Here is an 11,861-nt window from a genome sequence, read left to right as displayed (position 1 = left end):
TATTAATCAGGACATTCATACGAGCCTTACAATCCAATTATAGTCCAAAGTAGTATGAAATGCACTCATAAGCAACATGTAAATGGAGGCTTTTTTTGCTGTCAGTCTATGAGAACTCCCCGTGTTCTGCAACCAATATGGCTCGCATCGCCCTCCTGTGGCAATATTTGCAAACACAGAAAGGCGTCTATAGTATGTGACATGGGCTAAAGGAATGTCCATTCACTGTCTGCCTCAATCAGACCGACAGCATCATTGCCTTGCAGAAGCAGTTGCAGCGTGTTCTGTGTTGTGCATACGTTGGATATATCCAATGTATGCATCAAATTGTATGGTAGATGTTAGATACAGTACATGTGTTCAGTATAGTTGCGTAGCTACGAAAAATGGTTCGCAATGATGCTGTCGGTCTGATCCAGGCATAAGTGAAACTGACTCTTACTAAATTAGACTGCCATTCTTTTCATATTACGTATCAGCATTACTTATTATTTGATATCATGCATATTTATGAGTGCCTTTTAATCATGTGTGTTAACAACGATTGCCTTTCACTTAATTTCTTACATTCTCACGTGTGAAATCGAATTGAATTGCATGGACTATTTTGCTTGCTTGTATCGTGTGCTGTGATTCCACAGATTGGCATGGAATGAAGTGGCATTGAGACAGCTGTTGCCAATTCCCTATCACCTCCTTCCTCCCCAAACTAATTGCTAAACACACTCTAGAACTTATCTTCAGGTGCCATTCGGACCAGGGGCCTCTCGAGACGCAGATGTCCACCTCTTTGCTGTTCGCCTGCTGTGGGAAAATGACACAAACCACAACCCTCTCTGTAGCACTATTAAAGGAAAGTACTTGTTTCGAACGTGTGAGTGTGACTCCAATTGTTTGTTTTGTGTCCCCCACGACCACAGACACGGGGGTCACGGGGGTCACGCCCGACACAGCTACAAGAGGCTACACCCAACACTACCACACATCCGGGCAGGTGCGGAGCGAGGAACAGCTGGCGACCTGCCTTCGACTACCGAACCTGCCATTGACAACCGAACCAGCCATTGACTAACGACTCCTGCTGGGTAGAGCGCAACGAACGAACATTGACCACCGCTCCGTGAGTGAATCAACTCCTGTGTTAGTTTGCCCCGGTGCTCATAGTTGGCCTATAGCCCTAAATCCTAGCCCTTTTATGCTTTCTAATCGGGCCATATTAATATTGTGTATTTTCATTGTTGTAAAAGCTACATTTATAATAAAGAACCTTTGATTATTGTCACGATCGTCTTGAAGCGAAGTAGACCAATGCGCAGCGTGTTGAACGAACATGTTTACTTTAATTAGTTAAAGCACAAAACTCAATACAAAACAATAAACGACTCGTGAAGTCCACGGTAACACTGACCGAACACGGAACAAAAACCCACAAACACAAAGTGAAAAACAGACAGTTTAAATATGGCTCCCAATCAGAGACAACCAGCCTACAGCTGACACTCGTTGCCTCTGATTGGGAGTCACACAGGCAAACATAGAAAAACACAACCTAGAACACCCAACATAGAAACAGAACACATAGAATGAACACACCCTGGCTCAACATATAGAGTCCCAGAGCCAGGGTGTGACAGTACCCCCCCCTAAAGGCGCGGACTGCGACCGCGCCTCAATAAGAGCAAAACAGGGGAGGGCTGGGTGGGCATACCTCCTCGGCGGCGGTTCTGGCTCCGGCCTTGCCCACCACCCTCCAATAAACCCCCCATAGCGCCCCTGGTCCGGTCTGGCCCCGCTGGCTGGAGCTGACCTGGACGTAGCAGGAGCGGCTAGCTTCAGCTCCGTTGTGGAGCAGTTGAGCGGTACCTGATTTGGCACCGATGACCCAGGCATGGGTTGTGCCGGACTGACGACGCGCCTCCCTGGCTTGGTGCGTGAGGCAGGAACTGACCGGACCGGGCTGACGATGCGCACCCCTGGCTTGGTGCGTGGAGCAGCAACGGGCCGGACCGGGCTGACGATGCGCACCCCTAGCTTGGTGCGTGGAGCCGGAACGGGCCTCACCGGACTGACGACTCGCACCCCTGGCTTGGTGCGTGGAGCCGGAACGGGCCTCACCGGACTAACGACTCGCACCCCTGGCTTGGTGCGAGTAGCAGGAACGGGCCTCACCGGACTGACGACTCGCACCCCTGGCTTGGTGCGAGTAGCAGGAACGGGCTGGACCAGGCTGACGACTCGCACCCCTGGCTTGGTGCGAGTAGCAGGAACGGGCTGGACCAGGCTGATGACTCGCACCCCTGGCTTGGTGCGAGTAGCAGGAACGTTCTGGACCAGGCTGACGACTCGCACCCCTGGCTTGGTGCGAGTGGCAGGAACAGGCCGGGCCGGGCTGGCGACTCGCACCCCTGGCTTGGTGCGAGTGGCAGGAACAGGCCGGGCCGGGCTGGCGACGCGCACCGTATACTTGGTGCGAGTGGCAGGAACAGGCCGGGCCGGGCTGGCGACGCGCACCGTATACTTGGTGCGAGTGGCAGGAACAGGCCAGGCCGGGCTGGCGACGCGCACCGTAGACTTGGTGCGAGTGGCAGGAACAGGCCGGGCCGGGCTGGCGACGCGCACCTTAGACTTGGTGCGTGGAGCAGGAACAGGCCGGGCCGGGCTGGCGACGCACCCCGTAGGCTTGGTGCGTGGAGCAGGGACAGGCCGGGCTGGGCTGGCGACGCACCCCGTAGGCTTGGTGCGTGGAGCAGGGACAGGCCGGGCTGGGCTGGCGACGCACACCGTAGGCTTGGTGCGTGGAGCAGGGACAGGCCGGACTGGGCTGGCGACGCACACCGTAGGCTTGGTGCGTGGAGCAGGGACAGGCCGAACTGGGCTGGCGACGCACACCGTAGGCTTGGTGCGTGGAGCAGGGACAGGCCGAACCGGGCTGTGGAGACGGATAGGAGCCCTGGAGTGAAGAGCGGCCACAACCCGTCCTGGCTGAATGCCTACCCTCACACACTCTGTGTGAGGCATCCGCACAGGACGTACAGGGCGGTGTATCCGTAACCTGGTGGCCTCCAGAATCCGCCCCTCTTTTGCCTCCGTCAGCCCCGTCGTCCATGCCGTGTGCCCCCCCCTAAAAATTCTTTGGGGTTGCCTCTCGTCAGTCTCACTCCATGGCCGGCGATCCTCTCATGTCCAGTCTGCCTGCTCCTGGACACGCTGCTTGGTCCTAGTATGGTGGGTTTTTCTGTCACGATCGTCTTGAAGCGAAGTAGACCAATGCGCAGCGTGTTGAACGAACATGTTTACTTTAATTAGTTAAAGCACAAAACTCAATACAAAACAATAAACGACTCGTGAAGTCCACGGTAACACTGACCGAACACGGAACAAAAACCCACAAACACAAAGTGAAAAACAGACAGTTTAAATATGGCTCCCAATCAGAGACAACCAGCCTACAGCTGACACTCGTTGCCTCTGATTGGGAGTCACACAGGCAAACATAGAAAAACACAACCTAGAACACCCAACATAGAAACAGAACACATAGAATGAACACACCCTGGCTCAACATATAGAGTCCCAGAGCCAGGGTGTGACAATTATACTTTGGCCTGCCTCTGTGGGTGTTTGCTGTGGTATCATAGAACACTGGTTTTGACATAAGCACATACAGCCAGTCAAAAAAAAATATTCCTTCTATTTTATTTCAAACATAAATGAGGTGACAAATTGTGGTATGTTAGTTTCTGTGGTCAGAAATGGTGTAGGCCTAAACCTATCCCATGAGCGTGGTATCTGGAAGTGAAATTAAAAGATTTTAAGAGCGGAAGTTGGGGGTTTCAAGTATCATCTTGAGAAATCCTTGACAGCATGTTGAATCACTGGGAAAACCATTGGTAAACCGGTTTTGTGAGATTCATAACCGCAAAGACCCATCTGCGTCTAAAAAGGCACCCAATCCTCTATATAGTGCACTACTTTAGACCAGGGTCCATATTTTACTATAGGCCCTGGTCAAAAGTAGTCTACTATAAAGGGAATAAGGAGTAATTTCAGACACACCAGATAGTTATACCTTGGTAGGGTTCTGTGATTTAGTCAACATTCTAATCCCATATGATTCATACAGCCTACAGGGGTGATTAGGATTTGTATACTATCACACAACCTTTTTTGTTGTGTAATAGTTATTCTGTACAGGTGAAACGTTAGTGAGCCAAACACAATATATTAGAAGAATACTCGTTTTGTGGCATATTATTGAACATATTGAGCATATTTCCATAGGGAGTTCAGATATTATAGAAATATTCCTGATATTTTAGTGAATTTGGGAGATTCCCCCAATGGGTCCTATCAATGACTGGCAAGGAAAGGATAATATGGTAGTAGGTGGTTGGACAGTCCAATAGTCTGTCTGTCTGTTGTCCTGGCAGATTGTAGTCTGTTCTAACCTCTCATGACAACTACAGTATTTCAGGAAGTGGGGAAATAATAAAGGAAGTCCCTTGTTACTTCACAATATGATCAACCGGGATTAAGGAATTTACACACATTTAACAATTCATGAAATTTAAGTAGGCTTGACATAATCAGAAATGACAAGATTAGGAAATGATAGAATTTCAAACCAAAACTTATAGTATTTCACCTGAGGGAACAATATGATTAAGCCTACTCTCTATTTATTTTTATGACCTCAGACATCTTTAGAAATGCTTGAAGTTTAGTTTCCTAGGCCTTTAGGAAGACGCGTATGGATTTAAACATACAGTAAATATTGTATTAGCATTTACATATACACCACCGGTCAAAGGTTTTAGAACACCTACTCATTCAAGGGTTTTCCTTTATTTTTACTATTTTATACATTGTAGAATAATAGTGAAGACATCAAAACTATGAAATAACACTTATGGAATCATGTGGTAACCAAAAAAGTGTTAAACAAATCAAAATATATTTTATATTTGAGATTCTTCAAATAGCCACCCTTTGCCTTGATGAGACCTTTGCACACTCTTGGCATTCTCTCAACCAGCTTCATGAGGTTGTCACCTGGAATGCATTTCAATTAACAGGTGTGCCTTGTTAAAAGTTAATTTGTGGAATTTCATGGTCGAATTGCTGAAAAGAAACCACTACTAAAGGACACCAATGAGAAGAAGAGACTTGCTTGGGCCAAGAAACACGAGCAATAAACATTAGACCGGTGGAAATGAGTCCTTTAGTCTGGAGTCCAAATTGAAGATTTTTGGTTCCAACTGCCGTGTCTTTGTGAGACGCGGTGTGAGTGAACGGATGATCTCCGCATGTGTATTTCCCACCGTAAAGCATGGAGGAGGTGGTGTTATGGTGTGGGGGTGCTTTGCTGGTGACACTGTCTGTGATTTATTTAGAATTCAAGGCACACTTAACCAGCATGGCTACCACAGCATACTGCAGCGATACGCCATTCCATCTGGTTTGGGCTTAGTGGGACTATCATTTGTTTTTCAACAGGACAATGACCCAACACACCTCCAGGCTGTGTAAGGGCTATTTTACCAAGAAGGAGAGTGATGGAGTGCTGCATCAGATGACCTGGCCTCCACAATCCCCCGACCTCAACCAAATTGAGATGGTTTGGGATGAGTCGGACTGCAGAGTGAAGGAAAAGCAGCCAACAAGTGCTCAGCATATGTGGGAACTCCTTCAAGACTATTGGAAAAGCATTCCAGGTGAAGCTGGTTGGGAGAATGCCAAGATTGTGCAAAGATGTCATCAAGGCAAAGGGTGGCAATTTGAAGAATCTCAAATATAAAATATATGTTTAACACTTTTTTGGTTACTACATGATTCCATATGTGTTATTTCATAGTTTTGATGTCTTCACTATTATTCTACAATGTAGAAAATAGTAAAATAAAGAAAAACCCTTGAATGAGTAGGTGTTCTAAAACTTTTGACCGGTAGTGTACATGACATTTTTTGTCATTTAGCAGAGGCACTTATCCAGAGCTATTTACAGTCAGTCAGTGCATGTAATTAAGTTGAGTAGGGAAAAACAACCACATATGATACATTTTTTACATTTACATTTTAGTCATTTAGCAGACGCTCTTATCCAGAGCGACTTACAGTTAGTGAGTGATTGCTCTAAGGCAATCAATAGCAAGGTCCATTTCAGATTTCTAGTTTCATACACAAACACTTGGCATCTGATTGGGGCAAGGCATCCAAACTGACTCTGATCTACAGAGAGAGAATGGAAGACAGAGAATTAGAACAGAAGGCACTTTCACTACCAAGTGTTCCACCATCAAGGACTGCAACTCAAGCTCACATTACATGCCACTGTCTGTCACAGCAATTAGGGTCCTCAAGCTACACCAGCCTCTAATATCATCAACCTCAAACTACATAGGTCAAAAAAAAAAAAAAAAAAAAAGCTTTCAGAAAAATACAAATGCATCTTTTTGTTTAACACATTGGTACTGTATTTTGTCTTCTAGACATGTTCTGCTTTATGTAATAGGGCACATAGCAAAGATTACTTTGTATGCGTCCCATAGCGCTGTGGGAGAAAATGTGTATTAATATTGAATATTGTATTAACTTGAAGTAAAGCAATAAACCACTGCCAGTTAAGCCTTTTACCACATCTCTCAATCATCCAGCCATGGACAATGTGAGCAACGCTTGATGAAAACAGAAAAAGGCTGTTTGGTATTTTTGTTCTCCATGTCAAACCCTTACGCCTCTTTAACTGTAGAAAAAAAGATTGGCACCCTTAACATGTCGATTTAAAAATAATTCCCTCCATTGAAAGGGAAAATGGAATCTACAGCAGTTACTTTAAGATAGTCTAAATATTTTTATCCCATTTACAGGGTCTCTTCAAAGTCAAAATCCAGTCAGTCATTATATCTGCTACTTCCACTCCTGTCAAACCCAACGCTCAGAAAGCCATTTGCTTTTTTGTTGGAAAAAGTCAGGGTTTGTGGTCTCTGATACCACAGTCATTTCATGTATAGACCGTTCTTCGAAATAGCTGCTATCAGCACTTTAACCGTAATGTATGAAAAGTAATTTACAAGTAAAATGATAATATAAGGTAGTATTATAATAAGTTATATTATAATAAAGACAGGTGTAAAGTTGCTTAATCTGAACTCATCTTACTTAGTGTTGACATGAGCATTGTTTTATCTTCTATTAATTTAGTTATATTGAGATCTGAAATATAATTTCTAAGGGAATCTTGGCCAAGAAAGTCATGAAAACACACATAAATGTTATTGAATAAAGTATATTGGTACTGTTATAATATACTCTATCAACAGGAAGAAAAAAAAAGACAAATGCATTAGTGTCCTGTTTTGAAAACATTTTGATTTAACCTTTATTGAACCAGGTTAGTCTCGTTGAGTTGAAAAAACAGATTTATTTGAGAGACCTGGATCAAGACAGCAGCCTCAACACATCAGTATCAGACAAACTGGCACATGACATCAACCAGATGAAGATAAAGCTTTGTCTCTGAATTTGAGAGTGGTTGCATTTCTCCAGCCCCATCCCTTAGCTTTTTACTGAAACGGGGGCGGGTAAAACGCTTTGTTTATTGTTTGAACTGCAGATCTTCCCTTTAAACAATAGCAACGTGCTAGCTGGTCTGTTAAAACCATCCCACTTCCTCATGTGTGTAGAGGGAAATTCCTAAAGTGTGCCCAGGGTGTTATATAAGACATACAGCTCACCACATGTAGTCATAAAACATTGGTTCAGAGAACAACTTGGGATTCACAAGGACTAAGGACTGAATACAAGATACTGCTACCTACCTACAAACTATAAACCAACTCATCTAGGTAAATTAACTTTATATTCTGTTGGCAATAATACTTCTACTGTATTGATGTCCATGTATTATACTGGTCATTGTGGTAGCATTATTTATTGCTATATAGTGTTAGTAATAACACATATTTAAAAGGTTTATTTAGTCTGAACTGTATATCTATTGACAGTTTACATCAGATCTGAATGAGCTTTCAACTCTTGAGCATCTTTAAGTAACTGACTAAGCATGATGCCAATCTATTATGGACAGGACAGAGCTTTAAACACAGATGTTTTTATTTTCCAGATCTAACTACACAGACATGGAATTTGAGTCAAACTGCAGTTTAATAAAGGTGAGTCCCCAGCTTCTATATGGACAAGACATACCCACAACATTTGGACATAACAAACATTCAAATGTAATCATACAGTAAATGTTAAAACAGAAAAATATATATACAAAAGTTATACACTGATACAACATACAATGTAATATTTCCTCCTCCCCTGTGTGTGTCCTGTGCAGAACGCTGCCAACAGTGCAGCATGGAGCGCCAAGCTGCCTCAGGGTCTGGATCTGGAGGTATCCTGTCACCCCATCACCATGCGCCACATAGCCAACCTCATCATCGCCATGGAGAGGTTAAAGGGTGGCAAGGGGGTTACCATGGGCACCGAGTTCAAGGACAAGGACCTGCTCAACTTCTTGCTGGAGAGTGCTGTGGAAGGTAGGGAGCAAGGTCAAAGACAATGGATTGGAGGAGCCCCCTAAGGGGCTAGCCTGATCCCAGATCTGTTTGTACTGTTTGGTATGACAATGACCATATGAGTTGGCAAGGCAGCACAAACAGATTTGGGACCAGGCTACCCCTAAGGGGATTTCCAATGTGTACCACTAAAATACCATTAGCTATCACCACTGTTCTATGTTCCAATGTTCACACTATAGAATACCACTTAAAATGCATGCCCAACACATTCCTTTCTTCAAAGTGGTATGCTACTGTACTGTGGATATCTTAACAGAGCCCATGGACCAGTAGGGATTCAATCTAGTGTATTCATACAAACATTCATTCATCTCCTACATTTTCTCTCTTCTCACCAGAACATATAGTGTTGGAGTTGGAGTCAGCACCCCCAGCGAGCAGGAAGGCAGCAGTGTTCAGCAGTACATCACAGTACGAGTATAGCATCACTGACTCTGAGAACAAGAGCTGGGTCCTGATGAAGGAGGCAATGGAGCTGCACTCCATGATGCTCCAGGGAGGCAGCAGCTACCACAAAGGTATGTTAACAACTGAGGCTAAGTCCCAAATTGCATTATTCCCTACTAGGGTTGCAAAGGGAGGGTATCCTCCTTGACATTTTCAAGGATTTTATGTCATCTATCACAAGACATCTAGTGGCCCATTTGGGTACTTCAGATTATCACAGGTGTCTGTAATCATCTCTGGCCCTCTGTGTGGCCTTATCACATGTAAAATATATGAACTAATTCAATAAGATGATTTTAATTCACAGTTGAGTTCTGATGAATGATGCTGACTGACTCTCTTCTCCTCTCCTCTGTCCACAGTGCATTTGAACTTGTCTACGTACGTCACGCCCGTCCCCATTGAGACTGAAGCCAGACCTGTAGCCCTGGGCATAAAGGGATCCAACCTTTACCTGTCCTGCTCCACATCGGGAGGCAGGCCCACCCTGCACCTAGAGGTAAATAACACTACTACTGAATGAATACTACTACTGAATGAATACTACTACTGAATTAATAATACTACTACTGAATAATAATAATGAATAATACTACTACTGGATAAACACTACTGAGTTAATGCTACAGAGTGAATAAACAGAACAACATTTTTGGGAAAAGTGCCTGCAAAAATAGACCGTTCAGCTTTACAAATGGCACCCCATACTACTCCATGTGGAATGTAGGAGACTGAGTTGCAGTGTTGATAAATAAGACTCGATAGATAGGCCAGGGGTGGCCAACCCTGTCCTGGGGAGCCACAGTGTGGGCAGGCTTTTGTTCCAAAAGCCACATCCTCAAACCAATAGCCAGAGAAACATTTATATTCACTCCTGGTGGTGACCTTTGACCTTTAATCTTGAGTTTAACCCCTGATCCTCTCTCTCTCCTCAGGAGGTTGTGGACAAGGAGCAGCTGAAGTCCATCAGCCAGCAGAGCGACATGGTGCGTTTCCTGTTCTACAGACGGACCACCGGGGTTGACATCAGTACCCTGGAGTCTGCCAGGTTCAGGAACTGGTTCATCAGCACGGCCATGCAGCAGGACAACACCAAGACGGTGGACATGTGTCAGAAGGCAGCCCCCAGCCGCCTCACCACCTTTACCATCCAGCGCCACAACTAAGATGGCTGCAAACACCGTGACACAACACCAGTCAGGCCAGGGCCTCCAATAGAGATCCTATACAATTCATGTGATTCTATGGGGCCTCTGTGATCAGGACTGGGTTGCCACTGTGGGTGCACGCACATCAACAGATTTAAGTGTATTGCTTGTAAGACACAAGAACTTCATGAGGTTTAGAGAGTATGTACTGAGTACAGCATGTTACCATTGGTGTGTATTGACGTAGTCAAAGTTTACGACAAGATGCCGCTGTTGGGTGTCAGATTGTGGTAAGCGCCCCTGATATTATCAAAATATTGCTGAAAAAGAAAACTAAATCATATTATTGTTCTACTATTTATTAATATATTTATAATTCAGTAACTTATACTTATTTATCAATGTATTTATTTGAATCTGTTGATGTTGCACTTATTCATTGACACATGCAAACATTTAAATTGTCTTATGTGCTCTTTTTAATAAACAAATATTCAAATAGAAAATGTATATTTTGCTCTCATGGTACTGTAATAACATAGTCATTGGGAGACCAAATACCAGAACCACAACAACACACCAATAAAAAAGATGAGAAATGTACATAAATCATAGAAGTGATAAACTATGTTCATGAATTTTCGATAAATTCATAACTTTAGTAGGAGTACCAAGAGCCATGTATTAAGAAAATGTTATATATGGCTCTGGGCGTACCCATAGATATAGATTCCTACTTATGGCTGTTTTCCACAGCTAAGGCGATGTGACGCAACAACCAATGAATGGTTGAGTGCTATGTCATCGACTGACAGATTGCTATAATGTCCGTTCAAAACAACTGGGAACTGGGAAATCTATGACTTCCGACTTCAGTGCATTCAATGTCACGGTTTCGGCCGAGGCTGCTCCTCCTCCTTGTTCGGGCAGGTTTCGGCGGTCGTCGTCCCCGGAGTACTAGCTGCCACCGATCTATGTTTCATGTTCGTTTGGTTTTGTCTTGATGTTGTACACCTGTGTCTAGTTAGTCCTCGTTAGTGTCCTATTTAGTTCTCGTTGTGTGTGTTTGGTGTTGTGTGTGATTGCTCCTCTGTTTGGTGTTCTGAGCTACGTATCTTCCCTCCGTTGTTTGGAGAGGTTTTCGCACATGTTAGTGCGCCTTTTGTTTGACGCCTGTGTGCGCCTTTATTTCGCCCCCGGGCTTATGGTTCTCGTGTACTACGTGAATAACTCACTAAAGTCTTTTGGACTAAGCTTCTGCGTCCTGCGCTTGATTCCTGCACCACACCCACCTTCAGCACCCTTGACATAATCACACACCTTAATGAATGGAATCAGCAGGAGGAACAGTCACGCCTGAGTCGCTGGTGGAGCATGTCCGCGGCCAGGATGACCAGATACGACAACTGGGGACCGCTCTACAGGACGTCATCAACACCCTGCACCGATGGGAGTCCAGAGGGGTACCCACACCTCCACCTACCCTGCCACCCCCTTCGGCCGGTCCACCAGTCCCAGGTCCGGAACCCAGTGGGATTCGGCTCTCGCTCCCGAGGGCGTATGACGGAACAGCTGCCGGGTGTCAGGGGTTCCTCCTGCAGGTGGAGCTCTACCTGGCCACTGTACACCCGGTGCCCTCGGGACACGAGAGCGTTTCCGCCCTCATCTCCTGTCTCAC

The 11,861-nt window shown here is 45.0% G+C and overlaps 1 protein-coding gene across 1 annotated transcript; it reads left to right on the top strand.

Moving 5' to 3' along the window:
• The first annotated feature begins 7,797 nt into the window (after positions 1–7,797).
• LOC311141768 (interleukin-1 beta) lies at positions 7,798–10,225 on the top strand. Its single transcript, XM_084177212.1, has 6 exons — positions 7,798–7,844; positions 8,123–8,171; positions 8,345–8,546; positions 8,927–9,106; positions 9,398–9,534; positions 9,971–10,225. Exons 2-6 carry the CDS (start codon positions 8,139–8,141, stop codon positions 10,199–10,201), a joined length of 783 nt encoding a protein of 260 aa, XP_084033338.1. The 5' UTR covers positions 7,798–7,844; positions 8,123–8,138; the 3' UTR covers positions 10,202–10,225.
• The last annotated feature ends 1,636 nt before the right edge of the window (positions 10,226–11,861 follow it).

This window comes from Coregonus lavaretus, assembly GCF_964263955.1.
Source record: "Coregonus lavaretus genome assembly, chromosome: 14".
In the NCBI taxonomy this organism is placed as follows: domain Eukaryota; kingdom Metazoa; phylum Chordata; class Actinopteri; order Salmoniformes; family Salmonidae; genus Coregonus; species Coregonus lavaretus.
This window is presented reverse-complemented; position numbering and strand designations above follow the sequence as displayed.